Raw genomic sequence first — 24,199 nt, 5'->3', positions numbered from 1 at the left:
GCCTTCACAAATCAACAATGCATAACATACATCCATCGTATATGGATAGGAGATGTTAGTAACTTTCGTTTCATATCTTTAACACTTTCCGGCATGTCGATGCTACCAGATGTTAGAAAGGGTTTTGCGGTCATCAGGGTTTATTACCTGTCAGCAGTTGTCCTTCTAGCAATACCCTGGATCCAAGTCCAAGTCCAATCATCTTGTATATGAACGCCTTGAGGCTCCCTTTGAATGCACACTTTGATGCACCAGAAAGGCATGGTCTCGCACATACGCTCTACTCCATCGTGTCCATTTCGAACTCGCTAGAATAACCGTGAATACGTTAGCTGGAAAAACGGCGAATATCAAGCTTAAGACAACAGACAATCACACTATTGGCGCGTGGTTTATTCTCTCAGACACGATATATCAGGAGCTACCCTTTCCAACGCCTCCCCATGCTGCGTAATTGCACATCTCAGAAGCCGTGGCACAACGTCCGACTGTGCTCTTTTTCCACGGCAATGCCGCAACACGGGCTCTAAGCATGTGCATCCGCCTATACTCTGCGTTTACTGCGCGTCTGAACTGCAATGTCCTCGCAATAGATTATCGTGGATTCGGGGGGATAGTTCAGGCACGCCTACAGAGGATGGCTTGTCGACGGATGCAAGAGCTGCATGGGATTGGCTGATCGCGCAGGGTGCTTCGCCGTAGGATATCCTTATAGTCGGACACAGCTTGGGGACTGTAGTGGCGTCGAGGCTTTCTGTCAGCCTCTCCGAAGATGGCGTGAAGTTTAGAGGGACTGTCCTCGTGTCTCCTTTCTCGTCACTCTACACCCTGCTAAATTCTTACTATATTTTTAGTCTATTTCCTGTCATGTTACCTATCAACGCGATCCCTCGAGCGGCTGGTAAGTCTGGCGAAACTCGCGAAGCTCCGACATACGCTGACTTCGTGCGTCTCAAAGCTGTTTACTCGTCCACAAGTTTGACACTTTGTCCGTGATTTCAGTATGTAAATACCTCGTTCTTGTGTTATCTAACGCTACACCGATTTGCATCCAGAAACGGGGACCATCGCTTTCAACCATATTCGGGCAGGCGAGAAAGTTGACTGCTGGTTCACGACTATGAACGTCCCTACCTTCATCGAGCAATCTCTCTGTCTTCCCTTTTGCACTGTTGCACGTGGGCAACTGGTTGGAGAATCAATGAATATCCCGCCGGAGTGCGTGGAGGAGGCATCGTCATCCGTGATATGGATGCCGACGGCGACTGCCCCACGCTAGGTCAAGTGCGTGCCTTGGAAAGGAAGATTCACCGCTCACCAGGATGGTGGGTGGAACACCGAGTACCTATGCATGCGCGTTTAGCTGACTCCATTAATATTGCCTCATTTTCAAGAGTGGAGCTGAGTGTCCCGCCGTCTGTTCTCCTTCTCAACAACGCCGGTCACTGTGTTACCCGGGCTTACCCCACTTATACCTATGTCAATCCCATGTGTGCCATGGACCAAATAGCTTGTGCGCTTTATCATGTAGATAATTGTATTTTTATGTCACATACCGAACACCACGATTTCATCGACTTTTTCACCAGCATCATTATTATTGCTGTCAACTAAGTAGTAGACGTCGCACCTATTCGTAACAACCGATTCCCAACCACAAAACGATCACAGGCATGGAGCAAGTAGCACTGGAGATGCATTCAGACCCACATAACGGAACGTGCCGTGTCATAAACTAAATTCTCCTGCAGCCAGTCGACTGTCGACCTTATGGGCATTTTGTGAACGTTGACAAATACGTCATGCCAGCTGCATCGATACTACTTCCGAGTTCAAGATTAGTGTGCTTAATCTGAAGAGCTATGAAACGATGCATTTCACTTTTTGCCAATTGGTCCGATACCTAAAGTCATTGCAACTTGAAGGGCATAAACCTACGGATGTGGGGTAGCCACCACTGTGTGCCAGATGATGCCCGGTTATAACTGCGACTTCCGAAGACGTTAAACTGACTTAAAGTCCAGTAGTGTCATATGTAGTAGAAAATGGTCATAGTCATCGGAAGAAGGAACATGATGGGAAGATTCGAGGGTCCAAGAGATGAAACTGACTACGAAGACTGGGATTCTGGATTACTGCAAGGCGAGATCCTGCCTCAGGCTGCGACTGGTTGGTCATTGCTTGATTTCAATTCAATTTCGTGCTGGGTGAATTGGACCCTATAAAACCACATAAGTTAATCCGTTCGACAAACGGATGAGATGGTTGTACCGCTGTAGTAGTTATAGGAATACCAAGGTCTTCCTCAGGTTCGCCGTTCTTCAAGTTCGTCGTCATAGACTAGGCTCTGGCAGATCTTGTTTCTTCTCCTTTTTCTAGAACCAGCTGGGGTAAAAGAAGAGAGCATACGGTCTTGTTCCGTCATTCACACCAACAGCGTTGCCCTAGCGAAGGACGCGGTTAGATCTCACAAACCAAATAGAATTGGAGAAGTAGAAAACAAACATATGTAGCTTGTCCGAGAGGAACATTGACTGCTTTCGCAGCCTTCCCTTTCGGCTGATGCGCCTTTGCTTCCCCTTGTCTGACGACGGTCGAATGTGATTGAAAAGGTCCTGCCATCAAGCAAGGGAGAATATGAAGGACTTCCTTTATCAGCGCGTGGCAATGTAAATTGAGTAGCCCGTCCGCGAGAGCTGTCGATGAGCTTGTGGTTCACTGCCTTATTGCGGCGCTGGCCAGGAATCTCCGACTAAGAGTACTATCTGAGAAAACAATCGAATTCACGGTTGACCAAAAGATCGCATACGTCGAGAAGACCTTTTATATTCTGTATATACTTGGGATGCTAGGAAAGGACACGCTACCTGTTGTTTTCCCTGTGAAGGACCAGCCTGGAATGAGCGCGCACACACAGAGAGAAACAAAAGTTGAAAGCAATCACCTCACTGCTCCCGCCGACAGGAGAAAAGTCGTGGTGGCCGTTGAAGAGCTCCCTGTCCTATATTTAGACAGTAGCAACGCCCATCACAGAAAATTGGACGCAGTTGATGCTGGCAGTGCCACACAATTTACATAAAGAGGGTCACCTTTCTTCAGGTGCTGACGTACCATAAAATCAATGTGCCATCAATTGATCCGCTCGCCAGCATCCCGCCACCAAGGGAAAGTCCAAAGTCGATACCATCATGATGTCGGTTTGACCGTCCAAGGGACCTGCGATGATCTTCCCTGTCTCAAAGTGGGAAAATCGTCGCAGGTCTCTTCAGTCATACACCTACAGCTGTCAATACACACATACACCGTCTTACTGGAAATTCTCCCTCAGCGCTGCAGCGCTAAACACATGTTTACCGTTTCGCAAGATTACAGGTGCGCCGCTGACATCCACTTCCATCCACTCCCTTATTTCCATGCCGTCGGACAGCCTCCAGATGCGTATAGTTTGATCGAAAGACCCAGCCGCTATTTTCTTGCTGGCTGGAACAGCTGCAATGCAGGTGATTCTTTCCTTCTCTTGATTATCCTCCATGCTTAGCTGTTCTAGAGGGGTAGGTGACAGGCGCTTCTCCGGATTCCTCGTCTGGCATGCCTAGCAGGAAGTTAGAGAGCACAACCTACCTGTCGCTGAAGTGGTAAGTTTTGGTCAAGGTGTGTTGCTCGTGCGGTGCGTCTACAACATTCAGCTCATACATTATCTATCAGCGTCGACGATAGCCTCAACCACCTATGACCAGCAATCTCAACCTTCTTCGCCAAAATCCTGCCGTCAGCTTTGACTTTCTTTTGATTTTGTACTAACAGCTAGTATCTATCGCACGACTGTTTTGTGGTGCCAATAGTATTCCATTCCAAAGAAGGTTCCTCCACCCGTACTCAACAATTGTCCACCGCGTTCGTGGGACGCTAACACGATCGCCGACCCAGGTCCTAGGACAAACACGAGCGCAAGCAGATCCAAGACTAACAGCGAACACAATTAAGACCACAACCACGAGTTGGAGCGCAGGCACAGATGGGAATTACATCGTAGGTACGGCACACCACTACGACGTACCTTCTGAGCTGCAGTTGAGAGCGTGGGGGAGTGGAAGAAGGCATCGTAGAAGGCACCTATTTTTTTCATGTTTCGTCTTCTGTTGTGTTAATGAGCTGTTTTCTCCACGGGTTGCACCTACAGTCCAGTGTAATCCACAACTAGAGCAGATGTGATAATATTTTTATCTATCCCATGGCGTGATACTTGCGGTTCAATCTGATACAGAACATGACCAACAGATCCCGCCAGGTAAGTCTAAGCGCATGCGACGCACGTGCTCCTTTCTGGTTGCATATGTCGCTGGCCATAGTATTTTCTCTACCCTACGTCTGACGCCTGATGTTGTCGTGCTAGTTATCAATCGCATCTGATTCACCGGTGAATCAAGAATCAACGGACCGCACGAAACTCGGGAAATCGAAGGATGAACACTGAATTTCGCAAATTATGGGTATTATATGATATGGTGAGTCCCTTGAATGAACCGTTCAATAATAATAATAATAACAATAATATTAGGAGTCCTTTCTCTACGCGTCCGAAATTGCCCCGGGGTGCCATGCATTTGATCATTGATACAGTAATAGCGCTGAAAGTATCGGAGCGTGATTTTGACCGTCTCTGAGACATGATTGGTAGCAAGGGGAGATGAAACTCGACCCGGTTGCGAGTATGATGTGCACGACACAGATTGGATAGGCAATAGTGGTCGTGGGAGCAGATGCTCAGAGGTGGAAGTGGTGCGACCCCGACGCGCAAAATGAGTGCGATAGACGCATATGAAAGGCATAAGAGTCTTCTCGGGAGTCCCGTAGGAGAGTGCGGGTGCTCGTGGAGCGACGACAGGAAAATGCCGTCTGGCGGGGCCGTTTAGATGGCACACAAAATTTTCCTCAACCCCTTGAGTGAGCCGGAGCTCTGCTTCTTCTGGCTGGTGGTGCGCCCGTTGTTGGAGCTGAAGACCTTACGAAGGTCTTCGCACATGATGTGGTTGTCACGGGGTGACTGTGCGTGGCCGAAGATGGCAAATACGTTGGTCGAGGCAGGGGAGGAAGGAAAGACGGAGAAGTGAGTGTTTGCGTTGTAGGTTGTGTAAGCCATTGCGTTAGAGAAGGATGAGTGCGAACGGGTGCTAATGCGGTTTGGATATGTTGCTCGGAGGCGGATGAAGCTGCTGCTGCTGAGGACCCATGTTGAATTTCGGGCTGCTTAAGTACCTCGAGCCTTGTCGGATGCTGCTGCTCTGGCGACGAGCATGAAGGAGAAATCAAGCAACCAGCTTGGCATCGAGAATTTCCTTACTTGGTAATTTTTGGATGCAATATCCGTTTGACCCACGGGCAACAACATCCTCAGGGCTAGAGTCATGGAAACAAAGCTGAAAGAGGAAGAAATTGTTGGCGCAATCGAAGACAATGCACGACAGTTGTTTGCGTTCGTTTGGCAAGGCCTTCACAAATCAACAAAGCACAACAACGTATATTACTTTTGCTCGTGGGACCTCTTCAGTCGGTGCCAGAGTTTTTGCTTCCTGCCTGAAAAATGCTTTCACTGCATGAAGCATACTGTACCAGTGCTTATGCACTTATGTACTGAATTGACGTTCATGCCGATGTAGTAGACCGTATATTTTACAGTTCACTACTTCGGCATTGTATCAGTTAAGCTCAGATTACAGGAGCATTCTTTCTGATTTATCCGGAGACTTGAGCTCTCTCCGTTGACTTGACTTTTTTGGATAAATCGGTCAGCAAGAAAATAGTGATATCTAAGAAGAAAAACGTCCAGACAACTGTCAGTGAGTGTAAGAACTAGTACTTAAGTACTGTAAGTATTTGGGCTGGCTAACCCCCTGTCACTAAGGAAAGTAATGTGATCAATGGATACCCCTCCATCGTGACAAACCAATCAGCGTGTCACAGGCAACAGTTATATCATACCTCCCGCCCCCAACCCTAGCCGGCACGCCCCTCCTACTATCCCTCAACCCTACTAACCTAGCATCATCCTCCAATTCCTGCTTCTGATAAACATTATACCACGGATTACTCCAATCACAACCCGCACCATCCTCATACCTAACTCCCCTCCTCCTCATAGCCTCCCTCATAGCCTCTGTTAGGAAATCCTGGACGCCGTTGGCATCGTCTGTAGGGGCTCTGTCCAACACCTTCCTCCTCATCAACCGAATGTCGTTGTCCAGCGCCAATAGATCCGGCGCTGAGAGTTGCAGTAAGTCGCGCAAGTTGGCGCCGCCGATAGTTGCTTGTGCAGGCGTTGTGTTGGAGTCCCGTGTTAATTCTGTTTCCAGCCGGCATATGACACCAGTCAACAGAGACACTTCGCGTTCCTTCCGCTGAGCCTCAAGGGAGAGTCTTTCAACATCACTTCTTAGACGTCGTAATTCGTCTGTGAGGGTGTAATCCATTGCGTTTGGAAGGATCAGTTGTGTAGATATTGTGTTTTGAGCTTCTTGTGGTGTTGTTGATGAGATCTGTATGCAGCTAGCGAGAGTGAGGCTCAGCCTATCGCAGAATATGCTACAATTCACAAGTACCTGACGGGAGTAGGCCTGTGCTACGAGTTAGTCCATTTATTATGAGCAATGGAACATACACACCCCAGCGTAGTGCGGAACAATACTGAGGTGGAATACTGATGCATTGCGATACTTAAGTACTTAATCGACGGATCATCGCGATCTCCGATGTAAATTTAAGCTTTAGGTTTGAAGAGACGCCCAACAAACGGTAGCGATATGATGAAGAATATCGCTCGTGGATGGCCCCGTTCTGTGGCATGCTAAGCTGATGTGAATGGCACGTGGTACACACTGCAGTAACGCTCGACGTGGAATCAGCGTTGAAGATTTGCACTTGGTAAGTGCTAGTGTGTTCAAACAGTCTTAATTGGAATTCTGAACGAGGAGGCATTAGAAGAAGGCAGCAAAATAACCAATAGCGCCGGCCACTCACTTGGAACAAGTTGTAAATGGAGGTCGTAGTCGGCAGCCCAGATCTACGTGCCCTACACTGCATTATCGATATTGAAGGAGTTCGTAGACTTGTAACATAGACACGCGTGTTAATTCATCGAAGTATGGACTTCAATTTTCTGTAAAAGTTGAATACAAGGTCCATTTGAAATCCGAGGGAAGTTGAATTTCAACAAACCGACCGTGAGGGCAGCGAGGCAAACGCGCCAAAAAACAGAGCGGATTGCATTACGGGTCACCATGTAGACATTTGAGACGGTCTGATCTGTTGTGATGCAACAAGTACAACTTGTTACTATACAAATGGGTAAGTATTTGTTGCGGGCAACAGTCAAGGCTCGACAGCATCTTTGTTCTTCAAATACACCTACGATTTAGTGTCTTATCGGATCGAAGCATGTGCCGAAAGGCTGTCCAAGGCGAGGAATGGATCGCACTGCTCACGGCCGAGACCCGCTGGGCAGACTGTGACGAAGACCCGACCGTGGACCAATTTGACAGGCTCTGAATTGGGACGTGGCTTTCGATACGGACGAAGTGTTTCCTTTCTTCTGAGTTCCGAGACCATCATTTCATGCGCGACTTCTTCCTTTGTTGTTACCAGTGCTTTTTTAGCCCCTTCTGATGTCATTGCTATAGTACTGAACAACCAGTCCACGCACCGCATCCATCGACTCGGGCCGGATATATTTAGATTCGAGAAGCTTGTCATAGCCTCGAGCACTCTATACACCGGTATCAAAATGCCCTACATCGCAGGCTATCTTCACAGCACTGCGGAACGCACGTCTGCATCAGTACCACTAAGACGCCTCAAGGTGAGTTAATGTTTTAAAATTCGTTGCACATGCTGAGAAACTGACATTTTCGATCGATGAATGAAGGTGGTACTGGCGTTGCACTATCTCAATACCATCTTTAAAAATTCTACTACTGGCCTGAGGTAAGTGAAGATTTGACCGCAAATGAGATGCTGGAGTCTCACCTAACGATTCGTAGCTGGTCGAGTTCAAAAGCAGAGACCCCTTTCAACCGTACATTCTCTTGACGTCCACGCTGGTGAGTTTTGTTGGACGCTCCATCATCGTGTCGCACAAGTTCATTGTGTTTGCTAGTAGTAACCTGTCATGAGCCTGCCAGACATAAACGAATTCGACCGATATGCGATGAATGACATCCCAATACGACTCATACGCCTAACAGACATGAAGTTTGTTGAGCGGAATGAGGTGAGGGAGCATTTCAGGACGTCTTATATACAGCGTCTCGGCCAACCCTCCGATACTGTCAAATACGCCATTCTGTCTCACCGATGGCTGAACCAAGGAGAGCCAACCTACGACGAGATCAAGGCAGGCACAGCAGCAGGCCCGGGATACGAGAAGCTGAAGAAGTTCTGCGCAAAGGCCAGAGAGTACAACATGGAATTTGCGTGGTCGGATACCTGCTGCATCAACAAGAGTAGCAGTACCGAGCTCGACGAGTCGATTCGCTCCATGTTTCGTTGGTATGGAAACTCGGCCATCTGCATCGTCCATCTGGCACAAAGCGAGACTATCGAGGATATAATGAAGGATGAATGGACTGAAAGGGGCTGGACGCTGCAAGAACTCCTTGCGCCCACTCGAATCAGATTCTTTAACAAGTACTGGATGCCCATGACGGGTGACAAGAATGACAAGAATCATAGGGATGACATCGACGAGTTCCTGGTTAGTGGGCCCTTACTGTCCAACCTGAGGCGTCGGGAACCGTCTCAAATACTGGAGACTCTGGAGAGAGCTACTGGCATTCCTCACGATGACCTACAACGCAAGTTTTCTCCAAGTCCGACCGAGGTGGATAAACGGATGACGTGGGCGGCCAGACGCAACACAACAAGGGTAGAAGATGTGGCCTATTCCCTGATGGGAATGTTTGATGTCAGCCTGCAGATCGCGTATGGAGAAGGAGGAGACCGCGCATTCTGCAGGCTCGTAGAAGCCATCATACAGGCTGGTGACCCCTCTGTCCTCAACTGGAAAGGCGAAGCTGCGAGGCATCATACTTCGCATGCTATTCCTCGATCGCCACAGAGCTTCGTGGGCTATCGAGATTTGGAATTTGAAGGTGGGCGGCTGGAGATGACTATGACCAGCCTTGGCTTGCGGGTGCCTCTGGTGATACTCCCTCTCAGTATCAGTTCAAATATGTATGCGGGGCATGGCTACAGCATCACGCTAGACTGCCCGCTATGTCCAAGCATCAAGATTGATATCGATACCAACCACCAGCTCGCCTCCATTGATCAGTATGCACTCGGAATTGTCAATTATTCACTCATCAGCCATGTGCCAGGGATCCGGAGCAAGTCAGCTGGTTTCATCCTATACCGGCAACCTGATCTTTTCCACTATTTACCCGCCTGTAAACCCGAATGTGCCGAATTTGTTGGGCTTAGATTCTCGTCACCGAAGGAGAGATTCACTGAATGGAAGCTGGTAGAAGAGGTGGGTCTAGTCGAGGTCGAATTCCCAAATATCCCGGATGAACCAGTTTGCTACATTGATCATCAATACCTACACACCGTATACTTGTAGCGCCGGCTCTACTCCCCAATGCAACTGTTGCCAAAGCAGTTCGACTTGAGGACATTCGAATGCGGTATATTTTCTACCGAGAGTTAAGCGACAATAGTAGTATGGTTGATCAAACCCCACGATGCAATAGGCTCGTGGTGCGATGGCGTAGAAATGTAAGTATGGGCGGCAGCGTTGTTTGCTTCCGAAACAAACACGAACAAACCCGATGTGGCGAATAAAATTTCGCGAAAATCAACTTTTTCTTCAGTATCGATCAACCTTCTCAACGCCCATGTCGCAAGAGTAACAATGCAAGACACAAGTAACACCAAGGTGAGTTCGCACTTCCATACTCCTGCTTCTGTTTTATTTCTGCGGTGGTGATGACATATTTATTCACACTGTATGAATCCATGCGTCCAACGGATGCATGGATTGTGAGCTTTTTCTACAACGGTAGCTGAGCCGCATTACTTTGTCGAATTTTGTTTCATGAAGACGTTTCACTGACATAGTATTCTTTCAGTTGGGCCCGCGATATTAAATATTTTACTAGCGATCGGCATTCATATACATACGTCATCTGCCACCAATCGATTTGCACTGTGGTCAATCATCATGTCCTTAGATCATATACACTTTCATATTGTGTTACGAGTCGAAAGTTTTGATTTTTGTTATCATAATTACACGCGAATCGAGGTTATATCCAATTCTTGGTGTCCAGTCCCATACGAACCATGCTATTGGGTCGAACCTTCTGAAAGTTCCAAAGCAGCTTCGCCGTCAAAAGCGTCCTTGGGAACTTGGCCTTGCATCTGCGTAAGGGCTCCCCTGAGGATATACAGGAACGAACCAGATTTGACAGGAGGTGGGGTAGATTGATATCCGACCAATAAATTGCACCGCGGACATGAGAATCTATACTGGCGCTCGTGTCCCCCTTGCCTACAACATACAATCAGCCCGCCTACCAAATACAAGTAGCCGTTGGTCGTACCTTTCGATAAGAACGGGATCGGTCGAGTTGGCGTTTAATTTGAAAACGACCGCCTTCTCTGTACCGCTATCCTGAGAGCGAATGATGATAGCCCCATCAGTCTGACGCTTAGGGAGGGCTGAAAGGCTTTTTTCGATCACAAGCTGTCAGGAATATTGCGTAAGTTCGCGACAAGAGCGCCGAGCCCGATTGAAGACGCGCACGATAAACTCGCCGCAGATACAGTCTGTGCGAGGGACACGGATGAACTAATGCGGCTAGCGACGCAGTACTTGCGGTACTCACAGTATACCCTGAGAGCAGCTGCGGCTGATGCCGTTGGCCGTGCTAAGAAAATGAGCAGTTGATAGACCAGAGAATCTGAAGGGTGTAACTAACCATCCGTGGATGAGGAAACTGCTGAACGAGAGACGACCTTTGGCATGATCGATAAAGTAAAGTCTGCTCCTGCTCAAAGAAAAGGGGGACAGACGCGTGGTCGAGGGTGATGAGAACGTAGATCCTGGGAGTTGACAAGATGTCAGGGAGGCGTAAGTACCAAAGCGAACTAAGGGTCATATGGTCACGTGGAACTGGTCGTCGTAATTCATAATTGACTTGAACTTGTTTCGTCCATCATTTCTTTCATTCCTTTACCCCTCCTTGCTACCAACTGCTCCGTACATGGCAGAAAAAGATGCTACTGTACGCCTCCGTAGAGCGGTCAAAGGTTTGTTCTTTTGTTGCATTCGTATATCGCTGTTAATGACGCCCATATGTACAGAGAACAATCTCTTCCTCGTCAAGAGACTAATTCAACGAACAGACATGCGCAATCCTGACCCCGGTCCCAAGCGCTACACATCATTAGCTTGGGCCGCAGCTCAGGGGCATGAGGAGACGTTCGAGTTTTTACTGACAGCCGGACATGACGATGAAGAACTCAGCAGGGTATGCGCTCACCACAAGCGTTGTCCCCCAGAGGTTTTGACAAGTTCATCTATCAGGATTCTGAGAATAACACTATCCTCATGCTATTGGCTGACTTCAAGCCTCCTCCACCTAACCCTTACGCGCCAGGCCCCTCACAGGTTGATCTCATGGGTGCTGCACTTCGCATGGCAAGACTTTACTACGAACGTTACCCGTGGATTCTTGACTGGTCCAACATACAAGGGAAAACGGCGTTGCATATGGCTGCTCTCAAGGGAAACGAGGAGCTCGTTCGCGTGAGTCACCCGAGACCTCGATTCTATCTTGAGCTGGAACTTATTTTATCTGATGCCTTCTCAAGATGCTGTGTGATTTGGGCGCCGACTTCGATTTGTCAGATAACAAAGGGAATACTCCACTCCATTAGTAGGTTGTTACTAGTCATCGGGGCTTGGAACTGACTAAACCCCACCAGTGCAAGTTCTTGGGGTCATATCCCGGTACGTGGCGAGCATTGATCTAATGGAACGTTCTTTCGCTTACTTATTGATCCCAGATTGTCCAACTTTTAATTGAAAGGGGATGTCAATTTGCTGCCCGGAACAATGACGGGTTCACTGCGTCCGATTACGCATATTCGTGAGCCAAGCGTTTCTTTGTACACATTACTAGGCTGTTAACAGTCATGTAGTTTTAACACGCGGGACACTTTGCAAGACTCTGCCCGTCTGCAATTTGAGACTAACAAGAAATCCAGACGCATGGTATTTGCACAAGCCGCTGCTCGAGGCAATGAATGGGGTTGCGTTCCGCCCCTTGACAGACCGCCGCCTATTCCATTAAAGACACCCAGCGTCGGAAGAAACGCACCTCGAATGCGGAGCAGCTCCGGTGGTAGTCGCACTACCGCGACATCTGATAGCGGCGATGTAGACAGTGCTGGGAATTGGGCCAGGGCAAGGAACAAGCCTTTCATCTCTCTCAGCATCATCAACAACGTCACAGCCCTCGAGATTACCCTCGCATCAATATACCCACCCCCATTCGCAACGATCTGATAACATGTCCTCTGCCAGTAGTACAGGCACTTTCCCCTCCCCGGGACCTTCACAGGGGCTCACACTCAATCCACCTCTTACACAACAAAGTTCACTGTCGCCAATTGTGAACCGAATGCGGGAGCGAGACGCAGACGAGATGGAGAAGTACATGAGGAGAAATCGTAGCGGAAGTGCGGGGACAGCGTCTACGGATAACAAATCGCAGAATGGGAATAACTTCACTTCGGCTGGTCCATCCGCCAACGGTGACGATATCACGGCATTGGCTTCCATAGCCATCTCCGGGTCGACAGCACCCCGGAGGTGTCTAAGACCTTCACTTTCTGCTGCACAACTCCGCACAACTGCATCTCCCCTTGCCGCACAAACCCAGAACAGTCAAGCAGACGCGCTGAGAAATCGTTCTGGAACGAATCCTACCAGCGCTCGTCCACCGCAAGCTACGCTTACGCCAATTCCCATTCTCACGCGCGCATCGTCATCGGATACCCCTCGACACGAGGAGAAGTTGGTGGAGGAATCTGAAACATTCACTGGACCCCCCACGCAATACGCGCAATTCCCGGAGCCACCTAAGAAAGGGGTCCGTGTTGCAACAGCATCCACTGCTGCAGCCATAAGCCGGAGACTACCTAGTCTCTTTTCGTCCAAGTCCACAGCTGCCCATCCCCCTCCCCCTCCTACTCCCATCCCTGACCTTCCTCAAGGTCATCATAGCCATCGAAGAGGCTCTTCATCGGCTTCCATTCGCGGATAACTTGGAAAGTCTATTCGTTGTATGACTTTCATGTGTACTTCACCTGGGTTGTATGCTCCACTGTTCAATATTTGTTGTGGGATTAGTTTCCGTCTGGACATTTTATACACATCCTGCATAGCCTGTTTGCACTGTAGCACAATTCATTTTTAGCAATCACACACCGTATACATTCCTCGCGCCACAGACCTCAGATCTTCAGATTTGGGGCGGTTCCATTATTCGCTCGCTTGCCCAGTCGGAGAATGCCGATTACGGGTATTAGGTACTTGCCTCGCCTGCTCTACAAAAGGAGCGCTTGCATTGAAGCTGCTGAACCTGGTCAGGCTTGGTTGTTCTTCCTTGCTGTATCTTCCTTGCTGCATTTCATGCTCTTACTTCCTTCCGTGTCACCGTTTCAGGCATAAAAATGTCTATTGCATACAATGCCGACGCGGACCCTGACCCAACCACCCAGATAGCATGGCCAGCACGCCATAGACAGCGCACGCAATCTTCCCAACAGGAGCCACAGTCCCCTGACCAAGCATCATACCACACGCTCGATGGAAATGGCAAGCAGCCAGACAGTTCTGACCATCAGCGCTCCACCGAACCCGGGCGCACACGTTTGAGTACATGGAATCTCATTACCCTTAGTATATCAATGGCTGGGGCGCAAATAGCGTGGACAGTTGAGCTAGGGTAAGTTCTTTATGCTACTGGTCCGTCAAAATTTAATACGTTATGTTCGCCAGATACGGGACACCCTTTCTCCTGTCACTTGGGATATCAGAGCAGGTTACCAGCTTGGTCTGGTTAGCTGGCCCTATCAGTGGACTCGTTGCGCAACCTCTCATAGGTATGTTCTCTGGTGCTTGAGTAGAATTTTGAACAGTCGATTGAACAATTCGCAAGGTGCAATCTCTGATTCGTCCACGTCGAAGTATCGTCGGAGATACTGGGTTGTCTTATCAACGGGAGCTCTCGTCGTTTCAACACTAATTCTGGCGTATTGTCAGAGTATTGCTGGTTTCTTTGTTGATATATTCGGCGGTGGTGCTGGTGACTGGGACCCAGAACGCACAAAGCAGGTACTTTTACATTCCTCGTTCCCCATACATGTCTTCTTATTCCTATCAGGCCGCAAACGTTTCCATTGGCATCGCTGTTTTCGCGTTCTATGTTCTTGATTTCGCTCTCAACGCTCTTCAAGCCTCTTTGCGCAATCTTCTTCTCGATATTACACCGCCTGATCAACTCAATGCTGGTAATGCATGGCATAGCCGCATGAGCCAGGCGGGTAATATCATTGGCTATGGGTTTGGTATGTCACTACCCATGCTTGTCTGACACTGCGCTGATGTGATATCAAGGATTTATCCCTCTTGCGAAGCTGCCCTTCCTAAGCTTCCTGGGTGGCGACCAGTTCCGAAAGTTCTGTGTCGTCAGCATGTCTATCCTTGTCGTCACTGTGTGGATTACATGCTTCTGTCACGAGGAGAAAGCTTCTACAGAAAAGAAGAAGAGCCAAAGGTCAGTGGATTGGCATAGAAACGATCTTGTTAGTTAAATGAACTTCTAGGCGAGGCAAGTTTGGTGAAATTTTGGAGAACATATACAGTGCAATCACGACCCTTCCGAGACCTATTAGAAGGGTATGTCTGGTGCAGGTCTTTGCTTTTATGGGATGGTGTGTGGAATATGTAGCTTCCTTGAATGGGTGCGCTGACGCCTTGAATCAGGTTCCCGTTCCTGTTTTACTCGTGAGTATTCTTAAAGTATCAAATTCTTATTTACAAATTGACTCCACACCACAGCACGACATATGTCGGTCAGGTGATGGCCTACGAGACCGGGAAGGAGCCAGATAATGAGCTTGCCACTCGCACGGGTGAATTTGCAATGTTGCTGTACAGCATTGGTATGTCTTGTTATGTACCATCTTGCGCAGAAGCTGACAAACAAAACAACATAGTGGCTGTTCTCGCCGGTGTCATACTTCCCGGCTTCGCGCGACGTGACCGTCGTCTTCTCCCTGTAGAAGGAGATGACGAAGATGCCCAGATCGAGCACTTCCGCGGTAGACTTCATTTGTGGCGTCAAGAAGGCATTACGCGACTTCCAAAGATGCCATGGCTCCTCCGAGACATATGGACAGCGGCGATGTTGTTATTCACGTTACTAACGTTCTCTACATTTTGGATAAGCACCGTCAAGCAAGCCACGATTGCCATCAGCTTGGTTGGAATATGCTGGGCTGTTGCGTGTTGGGTGCCGTTTGCCATCATCATGGAGGTGAGTCCAGTCCTTTCCGAATCAGGGTTGAATTGAATTATCGTGAACTGCAGCTATTGAAAGAGATGCATGCCAAGATTCCGCATCTGCCTGAAGTGGCGACTGAGTCTGAACATGATCCTCTGATTGGTCGCTCCTCTGAGGAAGTTTCAAATCCTGAAGATGAAGCCCAGACCAGCGATAATGAGACCAGGCCAGCAGGAGGCACTATTCTTGGCATTCATAATCTTGCCATCGTGATGCCTCAATTCATCGTGAGTCTCATCAGTCTTCTCCCTACAGCTCCACAGTGTTTAATACAGTTCAGATTGCGGTCGTCGCGTCTGTAATATTCCGCATCGTGGACGAATCCACTCCTGTTGCTCCCTCTCCCAATCTGGAACCCGATCATAACACGTACCTGGGTAAGAACGGCGTTGCGTGGGTGCTGCGATTTGGAGGCTTGTGCACGTTGATCGGTGCTGCTGCCTGTCGTATGGTGCCTCCCACGAAGACGGAAAATCAGATGAGGAGTGGGCTTGCAGTGCTGCAGGAGCTCAAGGCTGAGGTGGAGCCTTGACTACGCTCTTGCTGAGGTTGGGTGATCTAGAGTAGTTGACATTTGCATCTTACACTACATTTCTAACGGCTGTATCTGCATATTAGTTTTGCATGTTTCATTCATGTATATCATCTTGCTTTGTCGTGGTTCACTTTGTGACATTAATATCATTGGGTTTATTGGAAAGCGTCTTGGGGTCTCAGTATCATACACCCACGAAAGCCACCGCCCAATCCCACTGTTCATCACTCCCCCGAGTCCCAATAAATCGACAGGGAATTGACGTGACTGCAGGCATATCACTGTCTCCAAATAGTACATGCGACACTGACGACCCTGTTCGACCAAGTATCAACATAGGCACCCAAAAGTTTTGAGATCGAACGTACAACTAGTTGAAAAATCAGTGTCCAGTCTGTGAAACAATCTCGCTGAGAGTGCCCTTTCCCAAAATGCACTGAGCGACGACAAGTTTCTAAGTTTTAATGCATCCTCTGGCGATGGATGCCCACGAGCGCAGATTGTAACCGTACAGGGCGATGACCCTGATACGTCAAATCGAGAAACCTGCCAGTTGAGTACGGAGGGCGTCGTCGAAGTGGAAGTTGCCACGGTAGCATCCTCGACGTGAATATCCCCTGAAAAATAATGAGCAGCAGAACAATATTGATACACGTGCACATACCAGACAGGAATTCCGGAGTGCGAGACACCTCGGTGAACGTCCCTTCATCATCCTCATCCGGAACCGTGAAGTGACCTGAATGCACCAAAACCTGTTTCTCAACGCGTGCACCGCGCGGGAGGGACGCGACGATCAAGAACAACATTGGCATTTCCTACAAAATTAATTTTCTTATTTACACACTGTAAAAACCCTCGACACACCTCACCAAACTTTTGACAAGCCCGTCGAACGTGTATGACGTCCGCCTTGTCGACAAGCCAATAAAGCGAGAGTAGAACGTGTCCCCCCGCATTATTGGCCACGCGAATGACGCGATCTGTGTGCTGGAACACTAGTGCAGTTTCTAGTGCCAATGATGATGGAGAAGGTAGCGTTAAAGAGGGCGAGAGAAGACCGATCTGGCCGGATATGAAAACATATGGCTCGACCTGCTCATAAAATTTAGAAAATGTGCTGCGTCAAAAAGGCTGGGACGTACGGTGATGGCTTGGGAATAGGGTCCGATATTAGCAGGTGCCCAATAACTGAGACCCTGTACATGGAGCGCTTTGCGTGTCTTGGTATCGGGATTTTCCTTGTGCGCGATGCACTCAAGCATCACACACACACCCTCTGGAAGGTCTACACCAACACACGCCCTCGAAGGTGGTGACACACCAAAGAACTCGGCGTATGCATTGTTCGCAGCTGCGAAGATCTCGGGAGCAAGAGAAGGTAACAAAAGTGTAATATTAGTCACATCTTCCATGCGCAGATCGCGCGAAAGGAGAATCCCTGTAACAAATTGTCCATGAAAATGATGTAAACGCCTGCTGATTTGGTAAATCCCATACCTTGTAATTGAATGAAGCAATTGCGAACTTGCTGGTCCAATGGTATTCCCAAGTCTAGAGGCGGAACTGGGTGGATATTTCCAACTGCGAGCCATGATCCCACAGCGTGTATGGATGGCCGGTCTAGTATGCGGTATGACGCGGTGGTAGGGGGTGAATTCGGATATGCGCCGCTAGATCTGCTTTGTTCTTCCGCCTTTCGGACTGAATTTTTGAGGGTGGTTTGCAATTCGATGAACTTGTCTTCTAAGAGCGGTGGGGTCTCGATCCTCGTGTTTGAAGATGATTCTTTGGGGTGAAGTGATGCACGTTTGATACGCAGATATGCAACGGGCGCAAAGTCGTTGTCCGAATGCATCACAACTTCGGTTTCATCGAGCACGATGCGGTGCTTGAACAGTGGGCTGTCAAGAGTGAAAGTTTCATACTCCCCGCCTTCACCACAGATATGCAAGCCGTAAAGACTATTCTGTGAGAAAATTAATAAATTAATAACCTTATGCATGCAAATGAAATGGACATACCAGGCGGGTGAGGGTGTCCTGCATTTCATGCAAGGTTTTTCCTAGGTGTTTTACTGTTAGACCGATGCCTGCTACTTTGATGAGCACGCTTTTGATCCCGGCATCGATCATCTCCGACAATAGCTCAGCTTGATCGCGTTGCCAAAGGTAGGCCAAGGGTGTAAGGGAGAGACGACGACACCTACTACGCATGAATATTACAGACTGAACGTTGCATCACCCATACGCACACATGTTCGACGCGAACGCGTTGATAATTTGAGAGAATAGCACCGACTGACACGCCCTGTACGTCTGGGTGGTGGAGCTAGTCACGATGAGCACAAGATAGATGGGGTAGTTTCGATCTGACCTTGGCATCTTTTAATAGAGCATATAGATCCTCCGTCTCGTCCCCCATGACGCCGGCGCTGCCAGCACTGCGTGAGCCATATTCCACATTTTGCTCAATAGCATCGCCTTGTATGACGCGTCGATAGAGAGGAACGTCGAGTGCGCGAGCTACAAACTCGATCGCGTCCTGGCCGACGGTCTGGTAGAGATACGAGTCGATCTCATCTAGGGAGATGAGGCGTTTTCAAGGAAGAAAGTTGAGTTCAGACCTTTGCCAGATTGAGGGGAGAGGGTTGCGGCAGCTACGAGTTCGTGGCCGTGGGCATTGCAGTGGGACAAATTGTAACAACTGTCTTTCCCTCCGCTGAGAAGTGCGATGTACTTCATCCCGAACGATGAGCTCCGTTCGCAATCTAATCTGTAAATAAATAATATTTTTGTTAAAATGATTCTTGTAACCCCGCGTTGCACCCCGCAGTATCGGCATTAATTTCACACACTAACGAAGAGCCGGTGTCACTGCATGTCGTAATGCCGCACAGTCCCGAAGTTTGATTGGTTGTTGACCGTAAAAGGAAAGTCTAGAACCTAGCTAATGAGGAGGGGGGTCGCACCGTGTTCGAGACCATCATGTGGTTTATAACTAGAGCGGTTTCAGACTTTTTTCCCTTGGAACTTTCCCGACCTCTAGCCTCTTAATATTTGAAGTCCATCTTACACGATGCTCTCGTCACAATACACCGTACCACAACAGCAAACTTATGCCCAACAACAGGCAGCCATGGCTATGAACACATTACTCCCTACACCACCCTCCTCACCACCACGCGTCGGGTTACACCCTGTTGAATCGACAATTACGCTTCTTGAGAACCTAGTTGCGTTCTATCATCAGGAACGGATGTGGGTTTATCGCACACGCGCACAACTAGAGATGTCACTGCAGGAGCGGGACGCTAGCGCAGCAGCTGCGGCCACACAAGACGAAGAAGATATGGAGAAGGAGGAAGAGGAGCCGGACTCTGCAGAAGAAACATCTGAAACTACCAAGTGGATGAAGAGGAAGAAGGCGTTCGGGTTAAAGCTAGAAGGAATCGCAACTACTAGAGGAATGCCAAGAGGTGGAATCATGAAGCAGCGACCTATATTGCGACAACCGATATCAGCAGGGTTTGCCCACAGCAACCAGACGCAGATCAGTGGTAGTGGACAACCGACGCTTGTACTGGGGGCTGGTGGACGAGAACCTGGAGTGGAGATTCTAGAGATGTTTGAAAGGATGATGCAGGCTAGAATGGAGAGTTGTGAACGAGTTACCCGGATGGTACGAAATGCGAGTGGAGCTGGGTCACCAGGGCAAGGGTATGCGAATAACATGATACCACCACCACCTCATGGTCCTGTTTATGGTCAGAGCAGTTTCTTTATAGGTGCTGGTATGGGATAGAGTCTCCTCGTAGATGACTTTATTTATTGTGTACCAATTACATAATTGATTTAGAGATTTATTATTTATTATCATTGCCAACGCGTTGTCTTCCTCCTACTCCCAAGCTAGCATGTCTAATCGTTATGCACCAATCCCTAATCCACGCACTGACCCAGAACTAAACTCAGAACTAGAAGCTGCTTTTGACGACCCAGATGACTCCGACTTTGATGACGACGCTGACGAATCTCGTCCTTTGACTTTCTCTCATCCTCCTTCTTCGCTTCCAGCGACTTACAACTTCGAGTCACCGATATGCGACTACGACCAACCTCCTCCTGGTTCTCCCCCACAGCCTTCTGCTCATGCTGTACCCAATGAAATCGGAAATTCCAATGGCATAATACCTGTTTTCACTGTAGATTCTTTACCCCCTCCTCCAACCGGCCCATGGTGGAAACGCACCGCTGCCTCTGTCCTACCATCTCATTATGTTAGCCGCTGGGGTTTTATTGGAGGTTCCGGTTCTGGCCGAGTCATAGGTGGAGGCACTAGAAACGACGGTGTATTCAGTAACGTAGCTGCCAAACCATCCCAGGGTGTACGAGTTCAAGAAGGTAACCATCGTTCAAACTTTTCTTATCGAGTATTGACAATACACCCAGGCGACAACGTTTACCTCGTTCCCGAAGAATCATCCAACACCGCTCCTCCCTCTTACGCAGCAGCTCAAGCTGACGCTGCTCCTCCTTATCACACTCATTCCATATTCCTTCCTTCCTCCCTAAATTCCCACACTCTCACCCAAGGATATGTCGCCGTCGACGGTCTTCCTACAGGCACTCTCTTCTCATTCCTCTGGAACGCACTCATCAGTACCACATTCCAATTCGTCGGCTTTGTTCTCACCTGGGTCATGCACACTACCCACGCTGCCCGATATGGCAGCAGGGCCGGTCTGGGCGTTACATTAATTCAATGGGGCTTCGGCCTGCGCGCACGATTAGACGACGTCAACGGCACAGGTCTAGCATCAGACCCTGCAGATGCCTGGCCTAGTAGTGCATTCGCAAGCACACAAGATGCTGAGGAATGGGCGAACGCTAACCCCACAATCACATCCGATGACGATATAATTTCCTGGACCAACTCTGCAGACGGTGGAGCAGATGGCAACGTTGGGTTCCTTAACAGCACAGCAGCTAATGAATGGCTTTCCTTCTTCCTCATGACAGCCGGCTGGTTCCTCCTTCTTACCAGCGCATTCGGTTTCTGGCGCGTCAAGCGCTGGGAACGAGGCATTCTCTCTTCTACCGCGTCCACCACTTCTCCATCTGCAGCAGACGAAGAGACGAGGAGGCAAACGTTTTTTGAGCGCCTCGGAGTATTCCGTGTCCCTTCACCAACGGAAACCTCGGGCGCGGATGGACCGGAACAGGTGCCTGCCCACGCTAGAGATGACGGGATTGCAAGAGAGAGAGGTGTCATCCCAGAGTTAGAGATGCAAATGCTCATGTCAACCGATCCAGATCGTTCACGACAGATCAGGGAGGCAATCGAGCGTGAGCGCAGGCTGTGCGAGGACTTGCGGGCTGCAGGGCTCTTGTAAGGGCTGCTTCAGGGAACGGGGCGGACGTATGTTGTATCGTGCTAAGTCGTCTTCTACAGACGTGCTATCTATTTTCCTAGGAGAACGATAATGGGTCAAAACGGCATACACCGTATTTATTGTAAATATTTTTCTTGGTGTTTTTTTTTTTCTGGAACAGCGATTAGATTCGTTTTTGTTCAGCGTACATCCTATATCCTTCTGTGCAATTATTTCTACGCCGTCGTCCCCTAAATATCACCGCTTCAAGAACACCTCCATATTGAACTCTAGAGCTGAGCATGGGTACGTGATCTCGAACTTTTCCAGAACGGTAGGGTGCAGTACGCCCAGCGTACCAATCACAATGTCTCGATCTTGATGACTGGATATGTGCAGCGTGCTCTTGAGTTCATCAGCCAGTTCGCCCACTTTTGAGGTCTTTGGGGGCGGTTGGCGGTAGTAAATCGTTGCCGCGCGTCCAGGGAAGTATGCAGGGTCTAAGAGCATCATCAATTCAAAACGATCCTATAAGAGCCAAAGAACATACCATCTCCTTCCTTGATATAATACCCCATAGGCTTCTCATCCCCCCTCCCGATCCTCGGAACCTCCAACATCTTCATCGCCCTATCCAACAACCCATGAACAACCTCAAACCCTGCACTCCTCGCACACCACACCCCACCCGCATGTCTCTCATTCCTTGCTTGTCTCTCCCTTGAAGTATCTTTGAAAACGACATCGCTGAGCTCGAAGACACGGATAGGCAATGCATGCGAGCGGTTCTCGCGGATGGTTTTGAGAAGCCCTGGGAGGAGGCTGGTGCGTACTACTTGGAATTCGAGGGTTTTGGGGTTGGCGATTTTGATTGCGAGGGAACCGGGGTCGGGGCGGTTCATGAAGGCGAAGTTTTCTTCGTGTGAGCACTGTTTTTGAGGGTGTTAGGTGGAGATATGCTAAGAAATGGTAGAGGAGGGGGGACGTACGAGAATAAAAGGCAACGCTTCGACCCATCCTGCCATCGCCCATTCCCTCCGGATCACGTCTGTGAGCCTGCTGATCGGTAACGGCTGTGCGACTGTGCTTGTTTGGGGGAAGATATCTGGTAGGTTGTTGAATCCGTATGCGACTGCTGCATCTTCCATTACGTCGACTTCGTGGAAGATGTCGGGACGCGTGCAAGGGATCGAGACGATTAGAGCATCGGGGTCGTTGGGAGAGAGGGTGGGAGAAAGGGTCATACGGGTTAGAAGGGACTGGATGATGGTGGGCGTTAGGGAGAGAGAGGTGCAGGAGTTGATGTAGGATGCGCGTGCTGTTATGGTACGGGGAGCGATGTCAGGAGATATACGTGTCGAACCGTCAGGGAAGATGATCTTGCACGGCTCGATCCTGACAACAACGCCTCAGCTCCAAAACGAATCACAAAAAAAGGACATACGTGAAGGGCTCAGCACAATACTCCGAAAACATAGTCGCCACCATATTGATCACGATCTGCAACTTTGTATCATCCGTAGCCGTAGTATCAATAAACACGTTCTTCGTCTCCAACGTGATCTTACTGTGCTCCGAGTTGATGATAGGAGGCATACTCAGCACATGATCCTCTGCATCATAAATGATCGGGTAGACATCAGAGTCTCGGATGATGGGCAAGTACCGAGAGAGGTGTTTATCCGATTCGTAGATCTGCATGAGGTCTGCAGCGGTGTGCACTGTTTCTCTACCGAGAGGCGCGAAAGAGATGTTGGTGGGTGTACGTGCTTCGTATCGGAAAGGAGGAGTGAGGGTGTCGAGGTCGTGTGTTCCGATGGCAACGAGGGCACGCCTGCGCCCGATGTTCTGGTGCAATTTGTCTTGGAGGTCGATGAAAGATGCGTAGCTCAGGGGCGTGAATTTGATGTTGCGCAACACTGCGCAGGCGAAGAAGGGGCGAATACGTTGCGTCTGGGGGTGGTAGGGTTAGTTGGTGCGGACAATGCGAAGAGTAAGCGTACCTCTGGGGAGACAGTAACGGTGATGAGATCTTTTTCGCCACCAGGGGGATATGCGAGTCTATACTGCGGCGGATCTTCTTTTCCTAGAAAAGCACGTAAAGCACGCGAGATACCTTCTATACAGACCAAATCATATCTGCGTACTGGTCAGATGTGCATTGTTTGCGCCCAGTAGCAGCACACCTGTTTGCGGGTACTTCAATTTTTAATTGCTATAGCAGACCATGAGCATACATATAGTTGGTTTGGAAGTGAGAGAGACTCACGGGACGCTCTGCAGGGAGTCCTTTCTTAATCGCAGCTTCTACCTCCTCGGTCGTCTGTTTATTCGTTCAGCGAAAACACAACGGCGAGAAAAATAAGGAAGGGCGCACGTCTTCATCTAATTCCAGTCCATAATCAAAACACAGACGATCGAATTCCTCCGTGGCTGCGATGTGATCAGACGTATTGAAAACCCAATTAGACGAGGACGTACTATACTGATGACCGAGTCGCTCATAAAGCTCGGCTTTGTCTACTGAGATGGTGGGCATATTTCTTTGAGGTAGATGGAGGATATGAAGCCAGCAACGGGTAGGCTGGACTTCAGGATTGCTTGCTAGATCACTGTAGCTTGTAAATAGACTTGAAGAAGATCAATATCGAGTCAAGTGGC

General features: G+C 49.0%; 10 protein-coding genes across 10 annotated transcripts; 6 read left to right on the top strand and 4 right to left on the bottom strand.

Annotated features, from left to right (window-relative positions):
• Positions 1-93: 93 nt before the first annotated feature.
• Positions 94-1,279, top strand: EDB91DRAFT_1333564 (uncharacterized protein; the record flags this gene model as incomplete). Its single annotated transcript, XM_041325434.1, has 5 exons — positions 94-205; positions 333-450; positions 594-698; positions 855-901; positions 1,056-1,279. The coding sequence occupies 5 exons, from the start codon at positions 94-96 to the stop codon at positions 1,277-1,279; spliced, it is 606 nt and encodes a 201-aa protein (XP_041182753.1).
• Positions 1,280-4,451: 3,172 nt separating this feature from the next.
• EDB91DRAFT_1293653 (uncharacterized protein) lies at positions 4,452-6,467 on the bottom strand (the record flags this gene model as incomplete). The annotated part of the gene is made up of 2 exons (XM_041324880.1): positions 4,452-5,219; positions 6,037-6,467. 2 exons carry the CDS (start codon positions 6,465-6,467, stop codon positions 4,910-4,912), a joined length of 741 nt encoding a protein of 246 aa, XP_041182752.1. The 3' UTR covers positions 4,452-4,909.
• Positions 6,468-8,454: 1,987 nt separating this feature from the next.
• Positions 8,455-9,753, top strand: EDB91DRAFT_1103739 (uncharacterized protein). The gene has a single exon (XM_041317357.1). The coding sequence runs from the start codon at positions 8,531-8,533 to the stop codon at positions 9,611-9,613; it is 1,083 nt and encodes a 360-aa protein (XP_041182751.1). The 5' UTR covers positions 8,455-8,530; the 3' UTR covers positions 9,614-9,753.
• Positions 9,754-10,235: 482 nt separating this feature from the next.
• On the bottom strand, positions 10,236-11,140 carry EDB91DRAFT_1103738 (uncharacterized protein). Its single transcript, XM_041317356.1, has 5 exons — positions 10,974-11,140; positions 10,881-10,922; positions 10,799-10,821; positions 10,596-10,738; positions 10,236-10,543 (listed from the first exon to the last, which is right to left on the bottom strand). The coding sequence occupies exons 1-5, from the start codon at positions 11,017-11,019 to the stop codon at positions 10,339-10,341; spliced, it is 459 nt and encodes a 152-aa protein (XP_041182750.1). The 5' UTR covers positions 11,020-11,140; the 3' UTR covers positions 10,236-10,338.
• Positions 11,141-11,199: 59 nt separating this feature from the next.
• EDB91DRAFT_1103735 (ankyrin repeat-containing domain protein) lies at positions 11,200-13,500 on the top strand. The gene is made up of 8 exons (XM_041317355.1): positions 11,200-11,304; positions 11,359-11,525; positions 11,582-11,803; positions 11,869-11,933; positions 11,983-12,007; positions 12,064-12,146; positions 12,199-12,401; positions 12,445-13,500. Exons 1-8 carry the CDS (start codon positions 11,259-11,261, stop codon positions 13,323-13,325), a joined length of 1,692 nt encoding a protein of 563 aa, XP_041182749.1. The 5' UTR covers positions 11,200-11,258; the 3' UTR covers positions 13,326-13,500.
• Positions 13,501-13,584: 84 nt separating this feature from the next.
• EDB91DRAFT_1103730 (major facilitator superfamily domain-containing protein) lies at positions 13,585-16,320 on the top strand. The gene is made up of 11 exons (XM_041317354.1): positions 13,585-14,009; positions 14,063-14,166; positions 14,223-14,398; positions 14,448-14,631; positions 14,681-14,840; positions 14,890-14,997; positions 15,050-15,070; positions 15,125-15,228; positions 15,283-15,602; positions 15,656-15,856; positions 15,910-16,320. Exons 1-11 carry the CDS (start codon positions 13,735-13,737, stop codon positions 16,159-16,161), a joined length of 1,905 nt encoding a protein of 634 aa, XP_041182748.1. The 5' UTR covers positions 13,585-13,734; the 3' UTR covers positions 16,162-16,320.
• Positions 16,321-18,938, bottom strand: EDB91DRAFT_1103724 (uncharacterized protein). The gene is made up of 10 exons (XM_041317353.1): positions 18,791-18,938; positions 18,541-18,746; positions 18,419-18,495; positions 18,189-18,369; positions 17,665-18,133; positions 17,310-17,605; positions 17,032-17,259; positions 16,829-16,982; positions 16,533-16,781; positions 16,321-16,479 (listed from the first exon to the last, which is right to left on the bottom strand). The coding sequence occupies exons 1-10, from the start codon at positions 18,906-18,908 to the stop codon at positions 16,349-16,351; spliced, it is 2,109 nt and encodes a 702-aa protein (XP_041182747.1). The 5' UTR covers positions 18,909-18,938; the 3' UTR covers positions 16,321-16,348.
• A 203-nt stretch (positions 18,939-19,141) lies between these two features.
• EDB91DRAFT_1103721 (uncharacterized protein) lies at positions 19,142-20,066 on the top strand. The gene has a single exon (XM_041317352.1). It carries the CDS (start codon positions 19,243-19,245, stop codon positions 19,966-19,968), a length of 726 nt encoding a protein of 241 aa, XP_041182746.1. The 5' UTR covers positions 19,142-19,242; the 3' UTR covers positions 19,969-20,066.
• EDB91DRAFT_1103720 (uncharacterized protein) lies at positions 20,067-21,710 on the top strand. The gene is made up of 2 exons (XM_041317351.1): positions 20,067-20,567; positions 20,616-21,710. Exons 1-2 carry the CDS (start codon positions 20,081-20,083, stop codon positions 21,557-21,559), a joined length of 1,431 nt encoding a protein of 476 aa, XP_041182745.1. The 5' UTR covers positions 20,067-20,080; the 3' UTR covers positions 21,560-21,710.
• Positions 21,663-24,184, bottom strand: EDB91DRAFT_1343671 (uncharacterized protein). Its single transcript, XM_041325788.1, has 9 exons — positions 24,020-24,184; positions 23,916-23,971; positions 23,808-23,861; positions 23,725-23,753; positions 23,542-23,677; positions 22,983-23,491; positions 22,528-22,933; positions 22,089-22,467; positions 21,663-22,038 (listed from the first exon to the last, which is right to left on the bottom strand). Exons 1-9 carry the CDS (start codon positions 24,075-24,077, stop codon positions 21,797-21,799), a joined length of 1,869 nt encoding a protein of 622 aa, XP_041182744.1. The 5' UTR covers positions 24,078-24,184; the 3' UTR covers positions 21,663-21,796.
• Positions 24,185-24,199: the final 15 nt, after the last annotated feature.

The sequence above is a fragment of the Suillus paluster genome (assembly GCF_016628075.1).
Source record: "Suillus paluster strain FC165 chromosome Unknown EDB91scaffold_4, whole genome shotgun sequence".
In the NCBI taxonomy this organism is placed as follows: domain Eukaryota; kingdom Fungi; phylum Basidiomycota; class Agaricomycetes; order Boletales; family Suillaceae; genus Suillus; species Suillus paluster.
This window is presented reverse-complemented; position numbering and strand designations above follow the sequence as displayed.